The 25,186-nt window shown below is 40.1% G+C and overlaps 1 protein-coding gene across 1 annotated transcript; it reads left to right on the top strand.

Moving 5' to 3' along the window:
- Positions 1-4,390: 4,390 nt before the first annotated feature.
- Positions 4,391-20,510, top strand: LOC308105199 (scavenger receptor cysteine-rich type 1 protein M130-like; the record flags this gene model as incomplete). Its single annotated transcript, XM_080455834.1, has 10 exons — positions 4,391-4,589; positions 11,464-11,499; positions 11,668-11,982; positions 12,888-13,181; positions 13,466-13,777; positions 14,790-15,083; positions 15,290-15,604; positions 17,010-17,303; positions 17,593-17,913; positions 20,500-20,510. The coding sequence occupies exons 1-10, from the start codon at positions 4,559-4,561 to the stop codon at positions 20,508-20,510; spliced, it is 2,223 nt and encodes a 740-aa protein (XP_080311960.1). The 5' UTR covers positions 4,391-4,558.
- Between the last annotated feature and the right edge of the window lie 4,676 nt (positions 20,511-25,186).

Here is a 25,186-nt window from a genome sequence, read left to right as displayed (position 1 = left end):
CGGCGGCCGTTTTTCGGCCAAAAAACGCAGATCTACAAGCCCGAAAAAATATTTCTTTTTTTTCCGGTCGGGGGTCCTCGCGGACCCCGGAGGGTCCCAACCGCCCTGGAGTCACACTTGTATTGTAAGATGTACTTCCATGTGCTTTTTCTCTGCAACCTTCTAAATAAAAGTATTCAATCAATCAAACCAGTCCCCCGTCTTTCGCCGGGGGGTAACATTTCCATGATGGGAGAGGGGGAAAAATCTTCGATTTCTTTGAACCCAACATAAATCCCAGTTGAAGATGGGTATTGTCTTCTTATAGCCATTATAATACAGCTCGGAATTACCTTTCTAATGTTTTTACAGAGAGTGTGTGTGTGTGTGTGTGTGTGTGGGGTTGTCTCTGAGGACATTATTACCAACTGTTTGATCTCAGTAAGGGCTACTGCTAGTGATACAGATCACCACTTATCACCAGCTAATGCACGGAGGGGTCTTGTAATGTTACAACAGCAACACTGGACTGGTTTAACACTACTCTACATCGCTAGACACGACAGGATTGTTGATCTATTAGTTAAGGACATAAGTTCATTATGTTTCATCATCTGCCAAAATGTATAAGCACTCTTGTGTTTCAACTGCCATGCTCAAACTGTGCAATAATGAAAATGATGCCTTTTCAGATGTTACAGCTAATATACCAGATGTTGTTGTTGTTGATAAAGACAGTAGAGAAGAGACCATTTTAGAAGTAGGTTGTACATTCGACCACAGTCTGGAAGAGGCATTCCTTACCAATGTGCAACAGTACCAATGCCTGCATTCTGGGAGCTAGTGCAGTGTTCTAGTGGGGTAATTAGCTCCTAAGATACTATATTTTGAGGCCACGGTATTGCCCTGATCAAAGCAATGTTGATTTTGTTGACTAAAACTATGACGAAACATTTTGTCGACTTCCTTTTTTCACTGACGAAAACAGTCAAAGTAAAAACTAATGACTAAAACTACGACTATGACAAAAAAATATTAGTGAGGGACTAGTGGACAAGAGATCCAGTAGAACTAAAAGACAAGTCATTGTAGTAGTCAAGTATGTTTTACCCCCTGTCCGTCCGTCCGTCCGTGTGTCTGTGTGTGTGTGTCTGTGTGTGTGTGTGTGTGTGTGTGTGTGTGTGTGTGTGTGTGTGTGTGTGTGTGTGTGTGTGTGTGTGTCCGTCCTTCTGTCTGCGACCAGCTAATCTCCGCCACCGTTGGCCGGGTCGCTGTGAAACTGTGCACACACACTCCCTGGATACCACAGCAGAACCTCTGCCCCACATTTTTCAGATCAGCCCGTCATAGCGCCACCATGAGGCCGACTTTTGAAAAACACATTTTTTTTGCTATTACTCCTACAGATTTTGTCCAAAAAACATGCAAATCGGTACACAGTATCTCTATAGCCATGTGATCAACACGGATCTGTCCGATTTCCCATATTCCATCCTCATTGGCTAAGGTTGGCTTCCAAAGTTTGCAGGATTGGTCCGTTTTGAACAAAATGCCTCAAATCATGAACGCAGTGTGCGATTTCCGTGAAAATTTGCACGCATATTCCCACTAGGCCGCGGAAGAAATGCCCCCCTTTTCACATTGCCCTGTTATAGCGCCACCAGCAGGTCTACTTTAGCAAAACAAATGTTTGCAACAAAATGCCTCAAATCATGAATGCATGCACATTCCCACTAAGCCGAGGAAGAAATGGCACCCTTTTCACATTGGCCCATTATAGCGCCACCAGGTGGCCACAATAACGTACCTGACCTGGCAGAGACCTGTGCTCCGAGGAGCACTTTTTCTAGTTTTATGCTTGGTTGCGCTCGGGTGCTGTGCTCTGAAAATAGCAGATCTACAAGCTCACAACGTGTCGCGCTGCGACACATTGTGAGCTTGTAGATCTGCTATTTTCAGCATGTAACAAGAGTAAAATCCTCCATTACGACGCCATCTTACTTAATTTATTTTGATTATTAATAAGGTGGGCATAATAAGCTTCGGCTTCAGCCCAAACCTTTTCGGTCAAATGATTCTGCTGAAAATATTTTGTATGCTCAACTGTTTTGTTTTTGTAAATCATGACCGAAATAAATAAACTAACTAACTAACTAACTAACATCAAGGCACCACCAAAATACATTTTAGTCGACTAAATCAACTGTAGATTTAGATTTAGACTATGACTAAAACTAAAACATTTCAGATGACTAAAATATGACTATAACTAAATGGAATTTTATTCAAAAGACTATGACTAAAACTGAATCAAAATGTGCTGTCAAAATCAACACTGAGCAATGGTCACAGAGCTATGGCCATTTGAGGTAGACATTGCTGTAACACTGCTGTAGCACCCCGCCCATATCTGTGCACTTTAGGTTTGTTGGTGTGACTATATTCTCATGCCAGACCCCTGGACAGTGTTTGTGCCTATAGTTTGATTCATGCGGATTGGAGCACCGGAAGGTGCACCTGTGGCCCCTTGAAGCCCCTGATGGGGTCCCTGGGGACTCACACGTGGCCCACGGTGGGGCAATAATCGTCATGGCAGACCCCTGAACAGTGTTTGTGCCACATTTGATGTGGATTGGGGCATCAGTGGCGCCTGGCGCCTCGGGGTCTTCTCTATAGGGGCTACAAGTGGTCCCTGGTGTGACTGTTACATTACATTACATTACAGTCATTTAGCAGACGCTTTTATCCAAAGCGACTTACAATAAGGCAGACCCCTGGACAGTGTCTGTGCCAAGTTTGGTGCATATTGGAGCAACGGTGCGCCTGTTTGATTGATTGATTGATTGAATACTTTATTTAGAAGTGTGCAAAGAAAAAGGTCAAATGGGTTCGCCCAGGAAAGCCGCAATGGCTTGTTTCAAATGGCCGATCTACCTGCAATCGTGATGCGATGCGACGCATTGTGAGCTTGTAGATCTGCTATTTTCAAACATTGTAGTACTTTTACTTTTGGTACTTTAAGTACATTTCGATGTTGTGTCTTGTCTTATGAAAAAATCAATAAAAATGAATATACAAAAAGTACATTTCGATGCCAATGTTCGAGACCTGTATTATTTTAGGGGAATCGCAGTGACACAGGAGAATCAATCGTCCTCCTGGCCCAACTTTAGCAATCAAAGGCACTTGATCATTTGGAACCCCATTTATTTTGCTGTTGTCTAATCTGATCTATAGGGTGACGTCCCAATCCCATCCCAATACTTCAATCAGGAAAGCATGGATATGTTTAGTGTGTTTGAGTCTACCTTCCCATAATAATCTCAAGACAGATTCAGAGCTCTTCAGCTGAATCTGTCGGGAGCTCCTGTTACAATGTGTATAGTTAGGAATGTTAGGAATGTAAACAAAGACACATGGACCAGAAGTGGAGGGCTGAGGGTGCTGTTTTTTTTTTTTTTTTTTACTATGGGTTCCCAGATTGACCTTCCCACAACAGACCAGTTGTCAGTTGCCTGCAACTTTGACACAAATATCACTCATGGGTCTGGGCTGGCCTTTGAACACTCTACTTTTCACACAATTATATGTATATACACTTTGCATAAACGGTAAAGAGACATAAACGGATTATGACCAGTAGGGGGCAGCACTACAGCGTGCAATGCATGCACCGTCTCTACAGCAGATGTGACTTATATTCATTGGAATGCCATCTGAGGGCAGCATTCCATTTCATTGGTTCTATCTGCATCTCTACAGGCAGCAGTGGAGGAGGGGGGGGGGGGAGTTCTCGGTTCAGAAGATGGAGGGTATGGGGGGGGGGGGTTCAACCACATGAACGCCTATTCTGGGCATGTCATACAAGGCAAACACTTAAATTGTATAATTTTCTATAGGAAAATTTAAAAAAAATATATATATATATAATATAATAAAATTCAATTAAATAAATAAAAAAACGTGTTGAAAAAACACGCCCCCTCACGTATTAGAAGGACAACAATATCAGTCACCAGAACCAAGGACATGAGTTTTCAGTGAATCTATCATGGTTAAAATGGAGTTTGAAGTTACAATGGGTTTGTATAGGACGGGGGCGTGTCTGATAGAAATCCATATCAAATGAATCAAGCAACGGTCTGGGGTGCTCACACAAGCCAGAGTAGACGTTAAAATGACCCCAAACATGTTTGAAAGTGTAATATCCCTTCTCGTGTTTAAACAGTTTAAACAACCACTATTCCAGGTAATCCTATACAAACAGTAGGCCTGCCGTTACCTGTCGGCCCGGCCTATCCTCACAGCACCTCTGAGGGAGGGATGATCCTGGGCAGAGTGCCATATGCACTTTCCTGTTTTCCTTCTTTGTCTTTCTGTTACTTCCTCTTTCACTGCGTACAGTCTTGGATTTTATTGTTACTGTATGGACAGTGAATGTGTAGCTGCAGAGAGGTTGAGGATTCTACAAAAAGATACTTATTTGTATGTGTAGGGTTGGTCTACTTGACAGAGGACCAGCTCTGCTATTCTCATACACAGTCATCAGTTGAGTGAGCTCAATCGGTCCGTCTTTGGCATGGGGCCTGGGAAGGTGTTCCTGATTATGGGTAAGTCTATATCCACACTGGTGGAACTAAGTAACTATAAGTACTTTTACTCAAGTAATGCACTTCAGAGCAATTGCAAAGTACTTTTACTTTACTTGAGTATTGATGTGTTTGAATACTTTATGCTTTTAATCCATTATATCTCAGAGGCAAATATTGTACTTTTTTTTACTCCACTATAATTATTTGAATACTTTGCAGATTTAGATTATTATTACAAAACCTACGTGAACCATTTAAGCCTATTTTATACTTGGTGATTTGAAGATGGCAGATCTACAAGCTCACATTGCAACACATGAGCTTGTAGATCTGTTTTTTTTTGTATTGCAAAATTTTGCAAAAAGAATGTGTGAAATGGGACATTCTACATGAGTAGCCTACTTTTACATTAGGTACTGTAAATACAGTATATTTGATGCCAATACTGTTGTACTTGTATTCAAGTAACATTTTGAATGTAGGTCCTTTACTTGTAACAGAGTATTTCTACATTGTGGTATTGCTACTTTTACTTAGGCCTAAGTACAAAAAATATATATCTGAGTACCTCTTCCACCAGTGCTGGGGACCAGAGTGACGAAGACAAAATGTCCAGCCTCGATGTACAGAACTGGACCCATTATTGGCCTCATCACCACATACACTCCAGCACATACCCTCAATTAAAGATTTAACCACATGAACCCCTATTCTGGGCATGTGATAACAGGCAAACACTTAAATTAAAGGAAAATTAAAGAAAACATTTAATATATAATAAAATGATATACAAACACGGCCCCTCACGTATTAGAAGGACAATATCAGTCACCAGAACCAAGGACATGAGTTTTCAGTGAATCTATCATGGTTAAAATGGAGTTTGAAGTTACAATGGGTTTGTATAGGACGGGGGCCTGTCTGATAAAATTCAAATGAATGGCAGGTGGCAGTCCTGAGACAGGCATTAAATGTGGCATGGGTCAAGTATGTTCCATGTTTGGGATTTCAATAATTGGGTCTTATCAGTACAGACAGTGCTTCAATCTTACATTGCAGGAGCAAAAGGGCCATTTAGCTGTAGAGGTGAAAGAGTACGTATTATACTTTATATGGTTATTATTATTATAGACAGATGGCTTTTCAGAGGACAGTGTTACTTGAACACAGGAAGAGATTAAGTTCTACCGGCTAAACTTGTTTTGTGTTAGTCAACTTTAATAGTTGTGGCTTCCATTAAGGCATACATGGGCAACTGGCGGCCCGGGGGCCACATGTGACCCCCACCTTCACTTAATGCGGCCCGCAGGTTAATATCAGAACACTGATATATTATTGATTTCAGCTGTTACAATTCTAAACATGCAAACATGACCCACTTTAATTACTTCAGTGTATATTAGTAGCTAGACTAGTATTCAAATTGTATTCTATTTTTTATGTCCAATGTATTTGTATTCAAGTTCATAAAGTTAACATAAGTATAACTAAATGCATTTGAAATTACATTTCAAAACTTATCAGGATACCAATTCAATAAAAAATTCTGGATTCCAATTCAAAAATAGCTAAAATAGCAGATCTACAAGCTCAAAACGTGTCGCACTGCGACACGTTTTGAGCTTGTAGATCTGCTATTTTTGCTACTTTTTTGCTACTTTTTTGCTACTTTAGTGTGACATAGACTGGCGAGAAAAGTTAAAATACGGAGAGACAGTAAATGCAATGTGTCCCTCTGGAGTGAGTGTGGAAATATAGTGGCCCTCTCCTTCATCAAAGTTGCCCAACCCTGCATTAAGGTGAGGTTGATGAGAAGGTCTAAGGTATGCTGAATGGAACAAAGGAAAATGACTTGAGAGCCAAAACAGATAATTATGTACAGTACACAATGAGTGATTCATGAAGGGCATGACAGGATTGAAAGGAATGCAGTGTCACAATAGTTTAATGCAAAGGTGCCTAACTTTGATCAGAGGTGAATAGGAGGTCTGATGGTGAGGCTGTGGATCAAGGGTTTCCATGGATTATGATTGCAGAGTGTTATTATGGTTATTATTGGTACTATTGGACACTTTGAAACGCTTTCTCTCAACTGACATAAATCAAAATTACTTTTTGATATTTTCTGGGAGTCTCGTTGTCTTGTTGTCCTCATATGGTATTGTATGTTGTGATGCAATCATGTACAGGACATGATTGCATCACAACATACAATACCACAAATCTCCTGCAACATATTAATGAGCATGTCATCCCGACACTTTATGAGTCACCAACATGATTCAATTGTGCATGTTAGAATATGTTTTTACATTATAATGAAAAAGTATAGACGATAGGTTAGGTGCTTTCTCATTAAACTATTGTGACACTGCATTCAATTAAAATCCTGGCATGCCCGTCATTAATCACTCATCATGTAGGCCTACATATATTTTTTGTCTCTCAAGTTTCCTTGCTCCAGTGTTCTATTTGCATTTTATCCTTGACGTTTCTGTGAGAAGCATTTAACATGTAATTATTACGTCTAACAAATCACATGTAGCTTGTAGGGTGTGTCTTTTTTTTATTACATACAGTATGCATGCCTTGGACTTTCTCATCAACAAAGAATGCCTGATCACCGTAATGGAATCCACAACTATTGAAGCTACCTTGCCAAAAGAAACCAATGGTTTAGCTGGTAGAACTTGATCTCCTTCTGTCCTCAAATAACACTGACCTTTGAAAAGCCAGCCATCTCTTTAATAGCCATATGATGTATAATACTCACCCACTCACCTATGCAGCTAAGTGGTCCTTTTGCGACGGAAGCACTGTCTGTACTGATTAGACTATCATTTATCATTATTATTTGTTTGGTCGTTAAGTGACTCGTAGTTAATGCAGACATACTATTGTTTTTAAATGTGCAGCACATTGGAATAGACCCTATGACACATTAGGAGTCCATTAGTACACATTTAGGGATAGGCCACTGGGTTTTTGGTAAGATGGTTATTTTGCATGTCCGTGGCAGAAATGAAATATGAATGAAAATGTCCATCACAAGCTGCCATGGTGATGATGACACGATCCATAACTGAACAGTGAGATGGCTGTAACACACACAGTCCCTGCATGCAATAAGCTACATAAGGAGGGGGGGGGGGCTGTCACTCAGACTCCAAGTGACCAATGGAGAGTGTATTACATCTTTCAGCGTAGCACCCGCCTTCTGACCTTTCACCCCTCATACAAAAAATCTGAGAGAGAGAAGAAAAGAATGGAGAAGGAAAAGACTAGGAGTTTTGAGAGAGAAGGCTTTTGCAATCGCAAAAAAATAACTTTCATTCGCAAATGAGATTTTGTTTTTTAAATGTAATTAAATTTGTATTAACATAACACATTTGAATTACACACACATTTTAGTGTGTAATTTGTTTTATCTAGTTTAAAACGTTTTTCCTTATTTTTTTACTCTTGAGTTCTAAAAGTTTATTTTATTTTAAATATGTTTTTTTGACTTGCAAATATATGTTTTTTGATTGCTGTTTTAATTAGTCTTCATTCATTTTCAATTATTTTTTGCTTGTGAAGAAAAGAATATATATGTTTTCTCTCTCAAATCTTAGTCTTTTGTTTGGTTACTAAAGACACAAATGTAACTCCATAATCCTCTGTGTTGCCCACAGAGAGTGAAAAACAGAGAAGATAGAACACTAAAAAATCCTCAGTGTTAATTTAACTCTGTGGCTGCCACACTGTTGAAAATGACAGCGGAGCCGCCGAGCGTCAGATGGGGAGCACCTAACTTTTTGTTTATCAAGTACTTAAAATGTACACATTTGGGGTTCTTTTTGATATTGTGTGTTCTATAAACAATACATAAATATGTATATAAAAAAAGGAAAATGCAAATTGTGGCTTGGTGGGTTACCCCCCAGCCTAATGAACCATAGGTATGAACAGAGAGTGTGTGTGTGTGTGTGTGTGTGTGTGTGTGTGTGTGTGTGTGTGTGTGTGTGTGTGTGTGTGTGTGTGTGTGTGTGTGTGTGTGTGTGTGTGTGTGTGTGTGTGTGCATGCGTGCGTGTGTGCATGCGTGTCGGCACAGTGGCCCCCGTCCCTTGCGTCTGAACAGCGGCCGTCTTTCTCTCGTTCCCCCGCAGTGCCGTTCCATACAGTAGAGATCCAGATAAATATCAAACAAGAGAGAGAGAGAGAGAGAGAGAGAGAGAGAGAGAGAGAGAGAGAGAGAGAGAGAGAGAGAGAGAGAGAGAGAGAGAGAGAGAGAGAGAGAGAGTGTGTGTGTGTGTGTGTGTGTGTGTGTGTGTGTGTTGTTGTTGACAGACGGATAGTTTGCCAAAAAAAGAGGCACGGCCCAGATTTATGCAAAAGAATGCTAAAAGGATAACGCACACCCTCAGGGCTTGTTTCCATTAATTAGGTCCTGTGTATTCCCGAGAGAGAGAGAGAGAGAGAGAGAGAGAGAGAGAGAGAGAGAGAGAGAGAGAGAGAGAGAACACAGAGAGACAGAGAGAGAGAGAGAGATAAACATACAGAGGAATAGATAATTATTTAATGGCAATCAATAGCGTTCTGTCTCGGTCTCGTGCATAATAACACGGGAGCCTTGCACGTTTTCGTGAGACGTCGGTTAAAATGAATTGTATGTAAAAAAAACAAATGTATGTAGGCCTATCGGGTCTGGATCGCCTCTAGTGAACTCTTGCAGTGTGTGATCCCTTGTCGGCGATCAATCGCGTAGTAAAAAACACAACAATATATGACAGCCGATTTCAAGACAGAGACTCATGTAGTGTGAAAGGCTTAACGATCAGATGAGTCCCCGTCCACTTTAAAAGTACCACAGTGTGTACCTGCCCTAAAGCAACAAGACGAGTTATAACTTGCAACCAGCAACAGCGTTATAAAACAGTTCACATCCAGGCACAGAGCCATGACCGACTGACATTTCCATAGCAATGGTATTGTCGTATAAACAGCAGTGCCATTCCACATCAAGCTGACGAGCACAGATTATTTAACATTTCCATTGCACGTCAACCTGTAGTAGGCTGTAAACAAATAAAGAAGTACAAAATAGCTATATGTTCTCCCTTCCTTTCTATAGTTTGCTCACTCTACTTTTCTATCTCCCTCTCTCTTACAAATGAGTGTGTGTGTGTGTGTGTGTGTGTGTGTGTGTGTGTGTGTGTGTGTGTGTGTGTGTGTGTGTGTGTGTGTGTGTGTGTAAAGGTGACTCAACAAAACAGATTACTTCAAACTAGACTGGTAGTCTGTTGATAAAAGTTTGCATTTAGTTCAGCAAAAGCAGTGGGGCCGATGTGCACATTGTTGTGCTAATGTCTTAGAGCTGGCAGGCTGGCCTGCAAGATCTGTCCAGTGTTGCCAGGTCTGCTTATTATAAGCGACTTTGGGCTTGTTTTCCTGTGAGTCGCTTGTAAATATTCATAGTTGCAGGTTGCTTTTGTTTGGGCTTGTTTCTGAAGTGTAGTTGCTTATTTGGGCTTGCTTTCAATATCATTTTTTGAAAATAGCTGATTTAATAGGGCTCAAGTGGTGAAACTGGTCGCTTCTTTTGGGCTTGTTTTCATAGACCTCGTCGCTTGTTTCACTCACAGAATATGGCAACACTGTCAGCTCCAACAAAAATATAAACACATGGCAATTTTGCGCTATCGTAGCATACTGCTTTACTTTGGAGATGATCGATCGGTATAGGAATTGAGAGTTGAGATTGATTGAGAATATGGTATCTAGTTCAAATGTGCGACGGGAAAATGATTATTTAGGCTTGTTTCTGCACCAGTAGTAACAGACGAGAGGTCTGCTCTATGGAGCCTGTCTGACCAAACAAGCTAAACAGCCAATCAGGGTGCTGTACAGAGCCTTCACCCCCCTCTCTCCCCCCTCTTCATTACCCCACTTGTCTCTACCAGTCTCTACCAGTCGGCCTAAAAACTGAACATGCTCGGTTTCTCTGAGTCGATAGAGGTCCAACCCGACGGAATGACGCGACAACAATTTGTCGGCAGCAGACACGCACGCACGCACGCACGCACGCACGCACGCACGCACGCACGCACGCACGCACGCACGCACACACACACACACACACACACACACACACACACACACACACACACACACACACACACACACACACACACACACACACACACACACACACACACACACACACACACACACACACACACACACACACTCGTTCTACCGCTATGCCACCAATATGTGGGATGCCCTACATAATAATAAAGTGTGACTCCTTAACCTCCTTCTAAAACGCTCTAAAAGAGCACTTACAGGAGGCTGCAGTTTGTAACTGGACCCTGTAAAAAGTCTAAGCTTATCACCAGAAATGACCCCCCCCCCCCACTGTTTACTGTATATATTTTTATTTTTGATTACAACTGGTTTATATGATGTTTTTGCGTATTATTGCATTTTATTGTTTGTCTTAAATGTTTAGATGAATTGAATACACAGGACTCCATTGGAAACAAGTCATAGGCTTTCTCTGGTTATACTTTTAGCATCCTTTTGTATTAATCTGTACTGTATTAATCTTTGTGCTTATTTTTTGGGAAACTGTTAATAATGCATTCAATCAATCAATCAAACACAGAGCATAACAAACACATTATAAAAGGACATTGACATTAAATTAAAATAAAAGAAGTAGAAATAAAGCATAAAGAGTAAAATGGTGGTGCAGAATAAAGAGGTGATGGGCTTCAGATATTATAACATTAGCGGTTCTTAGCATCACTTTGTGATTAGAATGTGTGTGGATATACTGCACTGTGACTGCTTGTCATGTGGTGTGAAAGACATCACAGATTAATAAAGTCTTGTCTTATTCCACAGGGTTACTGTGTGTGCTGAAAAGATGTGACTGTACAGGTACTATGTTTTATCTGTTGGGCCTTCTGTGCCTTTTATACACATGAAGCTTTTCTTTAGAAACGTTACTGTGGTAAACATGTGTAAATGAAAGCGTAAATAGTTGTTGTTGTTGTTGTTGTACATTTCATGTTGTAATATCTGTTAACTTTATATTTCTGTCCTCAGGTTCTCCGCAGGTAAAACTTGTGAATGGTCCTGATGGATGCTCTGGTAGAGTGGAGGTTTATCATGAAGGCCAGTGGGGAACAATATGTGATAAAAACTGGGATCTCAATGATGCTCAAGTAGTGTGTAGACAGGTGGGCTGTGGAACAGCTCTGACAGCCAAAAGGAGGGCGTTCTTTGGTGAAGGCCTTGATAAAGTCTGGTTGGGTTATATGAAGTGTTTGGGCCATGAGAGGTTCCTTGATGCCTGCAGTCACATTGGATATGGAGGTGTTTCCTGCCCCCATGCTCATGATGCTGGTGTGATCTGTTCAAGTAAGCTCCATGTTTTATTGTCTAAAATGGATTATTTATGTTGTTCACTTCTGTTTATGTTTCATGTAATTGATGAACTAAAGAGTTATTCACTTGGATTACAATTTATCTGAGATAAATTTATCTGAGAAAATATGTTTTCAAAAGACATCAGATCTCTTTGGATGACTAAGTATTAAACCATCATAGAGGCTTTTGGAGTACTATATCCTAACTTTTAGACACTCAATTGGTCAATTTGAACAGGAATTAATGAATGATATTATTCTACACACAGTAACCAGTTTGCTGTTGGAGTTTCAGTCTCAACCGTTTTCAAAGCAAAGTACACTTCATCATGAAGTGATGTGCTGTTAACCCATTCAGACCGGGAGTGTCATTTTTTTATTTCTTTGCTGTCAAATCTTTGCTTCTGGGGGATTCTACAATTTTATTCTAAATCCTAACAAAAATTCTAAGAAAAAACTTGTTGTTGCTATAATATCAGTGGTTTTCAGGTCAAGGACCACAAAATGATATGTATTTGGCCGCGGACCCCCATCTCAAAATATGTTGTTCCAGGGACCCCCCAGAAGCAAAGATTTGAGTAATTATTTTTATTTAAAAACAATGTATTCAAATATTGGCAAACATATTCACGATTTTTCTAAAATTGCAGATCTACAAGCTCAAAGCGCGGCACTCGGTGCCGCGCTTTGAGCTTGTATATCTGCTATTTTTGAATAGCCAAAGGAATCTTAAAGTGACACAGACGCGTTGCCGGATTGAATGGGTTAAATTATACTGCTCCATTTTTCTAGCCACTACTGGACCCTGAAAACATGTTTTCAGCTCAATTCATGTAAACCTTTCCTTGAACCTTTGCATTTCTGACACTTTTAAATGTGTTTTTTAATGATTTCCAGACAAAGCCAGGCTGGTCAACGGCACCGACCGCTGCTCTGGTCGAGCGGAAGTCTTCCACAACGATGAGTGGGTGAAACTGTGTAGTAATGACTGGAGCTCAAGCAAGGCTGTGTTGACGTGTAGAGAGCTAGAATGTGGAGATCCAGTCAGTCTCCAAGTAAAACCTTACTTTGGTGAAAGCAAAGGGCTGAGAGGGTTTACAAGCAGGTGTTTGGGTAATGAGACCTCTATCGCAGACTGCTCACTTCAGACCCACCCTGCAGCATGTGACAATGTTGCTCTGGAGTGTACAGGTATGTTTAGATAATCATTACATCTGTCTGTTGGGCCTTCTGTGCCTTTTATACACATACAGCTGTTCTTTAGGAAGGTTACTATGTTAATCATTTGTAAATTAAAGCATAAACAGTTAATAATAATAATAATAATAATAATAATAATAATAATAATACATACACATAATATATTTTATTTGTATATATTGTTATTATTATTATTAATAATATTAATATTAATATTATTATTATTATTGTATATTTCATGTTGTAATATCTTTTAACTAAGTTTCTGTCCTCAGGTTCTCTGCAGGTAAAACTTGTGAATGGTCCTGATGGATGCTCTGGTAGAGTGGAGGTTTATCATGAAGGCCAGTGGGGAACAATATGTGATCTCTGGGATCTCAATGATGCTCAAGTAGTGTGTAGACAGGTGGGCTGTGGAACAGCTCTGACAACCAAAACGGGGGCGTTCTTTGGTAAAGGCCTTGGTAAAATCTGGTTGAATGGTATGACGTGTTTGGGCCATGAGAGGTTCCTTGACGCCTGCAGTCACTATGGATATGGAGCTCATCGCTGCTCCCATGCTCAAGATGCTGGTGTGATCTGTTCAAGTAAGCTCCATGTTTTATTGTCTAAAATGGATTATTTATGTTGTTCACTTCTGTTTATGTTTCATGTAATTCACTTGATGAATTAACGAGTTATCCACTTGGATAACAGTTTATCTGAAATATATTGTCAAAATATGTTTTCAAAAGACATCAGATCTCTTTGGATGACTAGGTATTAAACCATCATAGAGGCTTTTGGAGTACTATATCCTAACTTTTAGACACTCAATTGGTCAATTTGAACAGGAGTTAATGAATGATATTATTCTACACACAGTAACCAGTTTGCTGTTGGAGTTTCAGTCTCAACCGTTTTCAAAGCAAAGTACACTTCATCATGAAGTCATGTGCTGTTAACCCATTCAGACCGGGAGTGTCATTTTTTGATTTCTTTGGGCTATTCAAAAACAGCCGATATACAAGCTCATAGCGCGGCACCGAGTGCCGCACTATGAGCTTGTATATCTGCTATTTTTTTTTTGCAAATCTTTCAATATATATTTTTTTAAAGCAAATTTTTTTGACTTAAATCTTAGCTTCTGGGGGATTCGACAATTGTCTTTTAAATCCTAACCAAAAAATACTTGTTGCTATAATATCAGTGGTTTTCACGTCAAGGATCACAAAATGATATGTATTTGGCCGCGGACCCCCATCTCAAAATATGTTGTTCCAGGGACCCCCAGAAGCAATGATTTGAGTAAAAAAAAATATTAAAAAAAAAATTGTATTCAAACATATTCACATTGTTTCTAAAATAGCAGATCTACAAGCTCGTAGCGCGGCACCGAGTGCCGCGCTATGAGCTTGTAGATCTGCTATTTTTGAATAGGCAAAGGAATCTTAAAGGGACACAGACGCGTTGCCGGATTGAATGGGTTAAATTATACTGCTCAATTTTTTCTAGCCACTTCTGGACCCTGAAAACATATTTTCAGCTCAAGTCATGTAAACCTTTCCTTGAACCTTTGCATTTCTGACACTTTTAAATGTGTTTTTTACTGATTTCCAGACAAAGTCAGGCTGGTCAACGGCACCGACCGTTGCTCTGGTCGAGCGGAAGTCTTCCACAACGATGAGTGGGTGAAACTGTGTAGTAATGACTGGAGCTCAAGCAAGGCTGTGTTGACGTGTAGAGAGCTAGAATGTGGAGATCCAGTCAGTCCCCAAGTAAAGCCTTATTTTGGTGAAAGCAAAGGGCTGAGAGGGTTTACAAGCAGGTGTTTGGGTAATGAGACCTCTATCGCAGACTGCTCACTTCAGACCCACCCTGCAGCATGTGACAATGTTGATCTGAAGTGTACAGGTAGGTTCTGATAATCACTACATCTGTTGGGCCTTCTGTGCCTTTTATACATATACAGCTTTCCTTTAGGAAGGGTACTGTGGTAATCATTTGTAAATTAAAGCATAAACAGTACATAATAATAATAATTATTATTATCATTACTATTACTATTATTGTTGTACATTCCATGTTGTAATATCTTTTAACTAAGTTTCTGTCCTCAGGTTCTCCGCAGGTAAAACTTGTGAATGGTACTGATGGATGCTCTGGTAGAGTGGAGGTTTATCATGAAGGCCAGTGGGGAACAATATGTGATAAATGGTGGGATCTCAATGATGCTCAAGTAGTGTGTAGACAGGTGGGCTGTGGAACAGCTCTGACAGCCAAAACGTGGTCGTTCTTTGGTGAAGGCCTTGGTAAAATCTGGTTGAGTGGTATGGAGTGTTTGGGCCATGAGAGGTTCCTTGATGCCTGCAGTCACTATGGATATGGAGTTCATTACTGCCAACATGCTCAAGATGCTGGTGTGATCTGTTCAAGTAAGCTCCATGTTTTATTGTCTAAAATGGATTATTTATGTTGGTCACTTCTGTTTATGTTTCATGTAATTCACTTGATGAATTAATGAGTTATCCCCTTGGATTACAGTTTATCTGAGATAAATTGTCAAAATATGTTTTCAAAAGACATCAGATCTCTTTGGATGACTAGGTATTAAACCATCATAGAGGCTTTTGGAGTACTATATCCTAACTTTTAGACACTCAATTGGTCAATTTGAACAGGAGTTAATGAATGATATTATTCTAAACACAGTAACCAGTTTGCTGTTGGAGTTTCAGTCTCAACCGTTTTCAAAGCAAAGTACACTTCATCATGAAGTCATGTGCTGTTAACCCATTCAGACCGGGAGTGTCATATTTTGATTTCTTTGGGCTATTCAAAAATAGCAGATATACAAGCTCATAGCGCGGCACCGAGTGCCGCACTATGAGCTTGTATATCTGCTATTTTTTTTTTGCAAATCATTCAATATGTATTTTTTTAAAGCGAAATTTTTTGACTTAAATCGTAGCTTCTGGGGGATTCGACAATTGTCTTTTAAATCCTAACAAAAAAAAACGTGTTGTTGCTATAATATCAGTGGTTTTCACGTCAAGGACCACAAAATGATATGTATTTGGCCGCGGACCCCCATCTCAAAATATGTTGTTCCAGGGACCCCCAGAAGCAATGATTTGAGTAAAAAAAATGCCGCGCTATGAGCTTGTAGATCTGCTATTTTTGAATAGCCAAATTAATCTTAAAGGTTCTATGACATTCATTTTCACTTTTTTAATTTTTTATGTTTTTTTTGGGGGTTTTATGACCTCAATTACACCCAAAAAATCGGAACTTTGAACATTCAGTGGATTTTCTGTGGTCTGGGGTTTTCTGAATAATTAGGCTGAAAAGTAATCTGAGCTTGGCCCTTCGACAGTGAGGTCACAGTCGATTAATCCCGCCCACTCTCCTCCTCGCCCCTCCCCTCCCCTATCCTTTCCTTTGGGGGGGGCGGAGCAGAGGCAATGATTGACAGGCAAAATCCCTCACCAGCGACACCCGCAGGCAAAGATTTCTTTTTTCATTGCAGTTGAAAAGGCTTTAGAAATGTGAGAGAAAAACACCTGCCATGGATCAATGGAGTGGAATTTTTTGTTAAAACTTTCTATACACGTTTGAAGGACCATGACAAAGACTTTTAATGTGTGGTAAAACTGAACGTCATGAAACCTTTAAAGGGACACAGACGCGTTGCCGGATTGAATGGGTTAAATTATACTGCTCCATTTTTTCTAGCCACTACTGGACCCTGAAAACATATTTTCAGCTCAAGTCATGTAAGCCTTTCCTTGAACCTTTGCATTTTTGACACTTTTAAATGTGTTTTTTACTGATTTCCAGACAAAGCCAGGCTGGTCAACGGCACCGACCGTTGCTCTGGTCGAGCGGAAGTCTTCCACAACGATGAGTGGGTGAAACTGTGTAGTAATGACTGGAGCTCAAGCAAGGCTGTGTTGACGTGTAGAGAGCTAGAATGTGGAGATCCAGTCAGTCCCCAAGTAAAACCTTACTTTGGTGAAAGCAAAGGGCTGAGAGGGTTTACAAGCAGGTGTTTGGGTAAAGAGACCTCTATCGCAGACTGCTCACTTCAGACCCACCCTGCAGCATGTGACAATGTTGCTCTGAAGTGTACGGGTATGTTTAGATAATCACTACATCTGTTGGGCCTTCTGTGCCTTTTATACACATACAGCTTTTCTTTAGGAAGGTTGCTGTGGTAATCATTTGTAAATGAAAGCATAAACAGTACATAATAATAATAATAATAATAATAATAATAATAATACTATATTTTATTTGTAGCCTATATATTTTCATTATTATTATTATTATTATTATTATTATTATTACATATATTAATATTAATATTATTATTGTACATTCCATGTTGTAATATCTTTTAACTTTATATTTCTGTCCTCAGGTTCTCCGCAGGTAAAACTTGTGAATGGTCCTGATGGATGCTCTGGTAGAGTGGAGGTTTATCATGAAGGCCAGTGGGGAACAATATGTGATCAACGGTGGGATCTCAATGATGCTCAAGTAGTGTGTAGACAGGTGGGCTGTGGAACAGCTCTGACAGCCAAAATGGGGGCGTTCTTTGGTGAAGGCCTTGGTACAATCTGGTTGGGTGGTATGGAGTGTTTGGGCCATGAGAGGTTCCTTGATGCCTGCAGGCACTGGGGATATGGAATTACTGGTCCTCAGTCCTCCCATGCTTTGGATGCTGGTGTGATCTGTTCAAGTAAGATCCATGTTTTATTGTCTGCCATGGATTATTTATGTTGTTCACTTCTGTTTATGTTTCATGTAATTCACTTATCGACCAGCGGTGGGAAAAGTACAATTTTTTTTTACTTAAGTAGAAGTACCAATACTGCACTATAGAAATACTCTGTTAAAAGTACAAGTCCAGAGTCCAAATGTACTTGAGTAAGAGTACAAAAGTATTGGCATCAAAATATACTTAAATTGCAAAAAGTAAAAGTACTAAAATGTTTGAAAATAGCAGATCTACAAGCTCACAACGCATCGCATCGCGACGCGTTGTGAGCTTGTAGATCTGCTATTTTCAAATAGCCTAGGTATAAAATAGGGCTAAAGTGGTTCATGTATGTTTCATAACATCACAATTTATATCTAAGTAACTAGTAACTTTTCAAACAATTGTAGTGGAGTAAAAGTACAATATTTGCCTCTGAGATGTAGTGGAGTAGAAGTAAGTATTGGAAATTGGAAATACTCAAGTTAATTACAAATTCCTCAAACTTAAGTAAATGTACTTAGTTACTTTACACCACTGTTGACGACATTAATGTATTATTCCCTTGGATCACAGTTTATGTAAAATACTTTCCAAAATGATTTTTCAAAACACATCCGATCTCATTGGAAGAATGAATGCACTCTGTAGAGGGACTCTATCTAGTTATGCATTATGTTTTTCTTCTTTTTATGTGTTTTTGTATAAATGTACAGATAGGAATGAGTATGAAGAAATGACTGATCCCATTTACACAGCTTGAACACAAATGTTTCTCTCTCCCTCCCTCTCTCTCTCTTTCGCCCCCCCCCCCCTCTCTCTCCCCTCTCCCTCTCTCCCTCTCTCCCTCTCTCTCTCTCTCTCTCTCTCTCTCTCTCACACAGAGTGCTTAAAGGACATATGTGGTCCTAATGCCTACTGTACTAACCTGCCTCGTAGCTACACCTGCACCTGTGAGTCAGGATACACCAACCTGCACCTCAATTCCACCCATAATGGCTGCATCGGTGAGTTACTAGACTGCCTAGCGTGTCTCATATCTGGCATAGAGGGGCGGGTTCAAAATCTCTGGAGAAAAAGTGAGTCGGATCCCATTGGTTCATCAATCTGTCCGTTAGCCCCCGCCCGCCCAGCGTCCCTCCTCCCCAATGTGCAGCATTGAGAGCCCTGACGTCACAACATTTGGAGCGACGCCCACTGCACTCTGGTTGGTTGGGGAAATGAAACGCTTCCTATTCCAGGGACGTCAACACGCTGGTCCAGGCTTTTATTTTTGAGCAAAAATAAAAAATAAAAGCCTGGAGATCGAGGCTAGTGAGTTACAAACAATAACAGTTTCTGCTTATCTTCCCACATAGTCCCTAGGGCAGGGGTCTTCAACCTTTTCAGGCCAGGGACCCCCAAACTGATGGGGTGATGGAGCAGGGACCCCCTACCTCGTAGGGTAGGGGGGGCAACCACATATATCGTATATTTATGTATAACATTGTGTTTTATGTATAAACATGAAAAAAATTGTTGCCTGCTCCTACGCACAGGTTGTCCCAGTAGTAGCGATGGTTCACATGACGCTCGTCTGTCACAAGCGTCATGGCGCTACTTGTTCCTGTTTTTTGAAAATGTTACATTTACAACCAGTACATCTACATAAACATTCAGATTTCAAATATAAAGTGCTGACCCCCCGGCCACGGATGTTACAAGTTAAAGCTCACAGGTCTAAGTACCCGTATCTTCCGTATTGTTCAATAAAATAAAATAAATCCGATCACCGGCCATTTACTTTTTCTTTATTTTTTTTTAGTAATGTAACAGGGTGCAATACACCTCCCAACCAATAGGGACGCGTATTTGAAAGCATATGGAGAAGATTAGGAGAAAATGGCCGGCAATCGGATTAAAAAGCTTTTTATTTACCAATACGGAGGATACAGGTAGGCTACTTAGACCCGTGCACTTTAATTTGTAACATCCGTGGCCGGGGGGGGGAGCACTTTATATTTGAAATCTGAATGTTTCTGTAGATGTGCTGGTTGTAAATGTAAAATTAAAAAAAAAACAGGAACAAGTAGCGCCATGACTGTCATGGTACATAACAATCGTGTTTCAGGGCTATCCCAGTAAGTGTGCAAAAGGACCTTCCTCTACAAAATACGTATAAACATACCATGTTATTGTGCATTCAATGCTAAGCTATTGAAATATGTCATGTTGACAAATTGAAATATTTTTTATTTTGATCAAACAACACCAAACGACCTAGTGGTCGCGGACCCCCTGTTGAAGACCTCTGCCCTAGGGACCTATCTTCCGCGTAGCGCCGAGCACTAAGTAAATGTAACAACTGCGTCGGGGGGACGATACCGAATCTGTTGGGCCTTCTGTGCCTTTTATACACATACAGCTTTTCTTTAGGAAGGTTACTGTGGTAATCATTTGTAAATTAAAGCATAAACATTACATTATGATAAAAATATTATAATTATATGTTATTATTATAATTATCATTACTATAAATGTATATATTAATATTAAAATTGTAAATTCCATGTTGTAATATCTTTACAGGGCCAGGCTGAAAGCATGGCCCTGTTTTAATATTGGCATTATTCAGTTTCTGCCACTTTTCGCAGTTCTGGCTTAACCGTGCAGTCGCTTTTTACAAAACTTGGCCATATGGTAGATGGTCATGAAAAACTATCAAGAAATAATTCTCACAATCTTTCGTCAAAAGGTGGCGCTATAGCATTCAATTAAAAGTGCCAACTTTGAACAGGTACAACTCATGCCCTGTTTGACCTACAGCCATGAAACTTTGATACACATATGCGTCTCCTCATGATGAACAACTTTCTCCCTCTGAATTTTGACCTCTGACCTCTAGATCTCCCACCATTTGAATTAAAGTATATGAAAAACATTAATTGGCTCTTAAAGGCTTCATTCTTTCACTTATGGAAAATCCGCCGCTAACGTTTTGTCGGCAGAGGTCCAAAGTTCATGTGTAAAAAGTTTTGTGCAGATTACTCAAAAATCCCAGGAGGAGATAGATTTTAACTATTGCAGTTTTATGAAAATGATTCATCTGCGCCTAACACATACATGCAGACTCACATTTCTTTGAAACTTTGCAGTAATGTAGAGGGTCATTCCAAATATCACTGAAACCGATCTTACTCCAATTGGCCAAAGGGGGGCGCTACAGCAATTTTTTTAACATGCACATTTTAAACAGGCATAACGCATGCCTCGTTTGGCCGACAGCCACGAAACTTGTTTTAACTTGTGCCTTGACACATGAGGAACACATGTATCACTTTGACAAGTAAGCTCCGCCCTTAGATTTTCCGCAATTTTGAGCAGTTTGAAGAACACTTAAACCCAGGATTTTTTAGCTATTTGCGTGAAACTGAATCATCTGTGTGAGCTCCTTTTTCACTAGATTACTGTAGGTCTGTTGGTCCAATGGCTTCTCGCCAAAGCGTCTGCCTTACAACCTCAAAGTCGCCAGTTCAAGCCCCCTTCATGCAGACTTCATTTAAGTTGCATTGCACACAACATGATTGTGTCAATTAATACATGTGCAATTGTTAAAGATAACCTGAAATGCTTATTTGAGAGGCTATGTTTTTTCAATGTATGACATACTTCATTCTGAAAATAGCCGATCTACAATCTCACAACTTTTCAGATAGCAGCGTGTTTCTGAGCTTGTAGATCGGCTACTTTCACCAGTTTCGGTTCCGAGGAGACGTACAATTTCTCCATTGGTTAATGGTTTGTGAACGAGTGATCTTAGTGTTAGTGAAACAGGTGCTTGGTTCATGACAGAAGGCAAAAGTTGATCATCTTCATCAGACAACTTCTCAGCCTGTGAATCCGAAGGTCGAGAGTTCGATTCCTGTCAATGGCAATAGGTTGAGGTGTCCATGAGTGAGGTTCTTAACCCGGGATTGCCCCCCTGCGTCCTATGTATGACCACCTCAGCTGAGTCAAGCTGAAAAGTAGTTTAACCTGTTGGAATCATTTGCTTTGTCTCACTTTCAATCTATTCCGTTTCTGTCTTATTTGTGCTATTATTGCACTTTGCTTTTTGCGCTTAATTCTTGGCCCTGCTTGTCGCCGTCTGTCTATGTCTGTCTGTCTGTCTGTCTGTCTGTCTGTCTGTCTGTCTCTCTCTATCACTGTCTGTCTGTCTGTCTGTCTGTCTCTCTCTCTATTACTCTGTCTGTCTGTCTGTCTGTCTGTCTGTCTGTCTCTCTCTATCACTATGTCTGTCTGTCTGTCTCTCTCTATCACTCTGTCTGTCTGTCTCTATTACTTTGTCTGTCTGTCTGTCTGTCTGTCTCTCTCTATCACTCTGTCTGTCTGTCTGTCTGTCTCTCCCTATCACTCTGTCTGTCTGTCTGTCTGTCTGTCTGTCTGTCTGTCTGTCTGCCTGTCTCTCTCTATCACTCTGTCTGTCTGTCTGTCTCTCTCTATCACTCTATCTGTCTCTCTATCACTGTCTGTTTGTTTGTCTGTCTCTCTATCACTTTATCACTCTGTCTGTCTGTCTGTCTGTCTGTCTGTCTGTCTGTCTCTCTATCACTCTGTCTGTCTGTCTGTCTGTCTGTCTGTCTGTCTTGTAAATCGATTACTTTCACTATTTTCTGTTCCGAGGAGACATACAATTTTTCTATCGGTAGATGGTTAGGGAACCAGTGATCTAGAGTAGTTAGCAAAACAGAGGCTTGGTTCATCAGGGACGGAAAGACTTATATATATATATATAATATATATATCAACAGACACTGCCAAGGCTACCATATCTCTAGCTCAATGAGAAGAAAGGCAGCCTATGAGTCCGGAGGTCACTGGTTCGATCCCTGTCCCCGACGATGTGTTGAGGTGATCATGATTTGGCATTCTTAGGCTTATGCATAGTATTTCTTGAGGTTAGGGGTAGGCATAGTTTTACTGAGGTTAGGGTTAGTGCAATCTGGGAACCCATAGCCAGTGAGAATGAAAAACAGCGCCCTCTGCTGTTTGTACTATCTGAGCAGAATCTGTTCTTGAGAGATTAGGGTTAGTGAGGGTTTAAAATGCTCATGTTAATTGCATGGTTTTCTTTCTCTCAAGTTCAGTCTTCTATGTTAATATGGCTTATTGTGCATATTACTTATCATTGCTTCTTTCTATTTTATTTCTGCATTCACTGGCCCCGTATTATTGCTGGTTGCAGCTATATTATTCAAATTGCTTTTGTGCAAAACCTGACGGCACACTTTTCAAGTAACTGATCTTAATGTTTCAGACTTCAGAAAATGAACACTTTTGTGTCTAAAAATAGACATGTAAAGTGACCAGTCTAAAGGTGACTTTTAGTACAGTAGGTGCTTACATTTTTAAATAATACACTTATTGTTAGGGATGTTTGATATTGACTTTTTTGCCAATATCCAATATTCCGATATTGTCCCATCTTTTCACCAAAAGTCGACTAATTGTCAGGTAACAACATCACATATCTAATCAAATAAAATAGCTATAATATCAATATAATATCTAATGAATATCTAATACATCTACTATAGTACCGTGATGTTGATAGGTTTTCAACTAAATTAGTGCCGGGACTCACTGGTGGTCATTTGAATGAGTCCCACTAATCTTAGATTAGATGTTGGCCTATTTGACAGTGCAGAAGCATAATTGCTTTGATGCCTAACGAGCGTCAACGAGCGTCAGCTGGACACAGAAAAACACACCTGCCCTCTGCAGTGCTCTAATTTGAAAGTGAAGCTCACATTTCATATCACAAAATTAAAAAAAACGTAAAAACATTTTTTTATTTATTTTTTATTTAAAAATATATATATAATCTGAATTATTTCGCGGACCCCCTGCTATGCGTCGCAGACCCCCAGGGGTCCGCGGACCCCACTTTGAGAACCGGGGAGATAGGGCACTAGGTTATTGAAATCCACATTCTTGCTGCCCCCCCCACTGCCCCCAGCCCATCCTCCTGCGTATCAGATGCATATCAGCGTATCAGATATGCTGTCTTGGACGGTTTTTGGATGTATACGCTTGGCACCGACATTTTTCTGCAGGCCACATACAGTAACACGGTAGAACACACCACTGGTGGTAGGCCTACACTAGTAGGACTTGTAAAGTGGTCGAGATCTTTATGTATTTCTCACTATATATCACTGGCGGAACAAGTCACTACCGGGCCGGGGGGCAGAGCGCACGAACAGACCCGAGCCCGACGGCCTTTGCTGCGTTTCACGCCCCATCTCTCTCGCCCCATTTCCTGTCAGTCTACTGGCCTATCAATAAAGGCATACTAAAGCCCCCAAATCTTAAAAAATAAAAAATTATGATTAGAACATGCTTAAACATTCGACAATTAAGGTCTAATATTTCTTCAATTGCTACAAAGTGCTACAAAACCTGTATATCTAGTCATTTTGGGACATAAACAAGAAGTTGAAGGATAAAATGAAGTCTGATAATGATGTACCTGCATGTTCACATCATGTATACTTTTCATTACTTAACATATATTTTTACTTTACATTCATTACCATTTTTCAAATATCTTACTTTTTCAAATTTTGGACAAAATAGCAAATTTTACACCGAGGTGCCCAGATGTCCCTAGTGCCCACCTATCCTGTATCCGTGGAAAGTAATTAAGTACATTTACTCAAGTATTGTACTTAAGTGAAATTTTGAGGAACTTTTACTTTAGTCTTTTCAGGTGTTCCAATACACACTAATGGTGACCCCCATACACTAAATTGTTTCTAGTTAAAGATTAATATCACTAAGCTAAAGACATTTTGTTTTGTTTTAAGGACGTGACGTCACGTCCTTAAAACAAATCCTTAAAGGCAAATCAGTTTGGCCTGTTTTGAGACCAATTTACAGAAAACCTCAGATATGCTGTGAAAGCCTGAGTGTTCAAACTGGGGTATTTTTGGGGATAGAAGAGAGGTAGGGGAGACCAAAAACACACACAAAAGAAGAAAAAGTTCAAATTCATGGTGTAGTCCCTTTAAACAAGGTAATGAACCTTTCCTTCACTGTTTAACACCTTGAGGAACCACTGTAAACACCTCTGTCATACTGTGACACTGTATTCACAGTAATGATTAATGAAGGTTTGAAAGTAGTTTGATAAGAAACCTAATAAATAAGACGAGTCGATTGAAGAGTAAAACATTCTGAGGATGATGATCAAAAGTAGCCTGGCGTAGCTAGA

This window comes from Gymnoscopelus braueri (genome assembly GCF_963280865.1).
Source record: "Gymnoscopelus braueri genome assembly, chromosome: 17".
Classification (NCBI taxonomy): domain Eukaryota; kingdom Metazoa; phylum Chordata; class Actinopteri; order Myctophiformes; family Myctophidae; genus Gymnoscopelus; species Gymnoscopelus braueri.
Note: the sequence above shows the minus strand (reverse complement) of the source record. Positions and strands in the feature narration are given on the sequence as shown.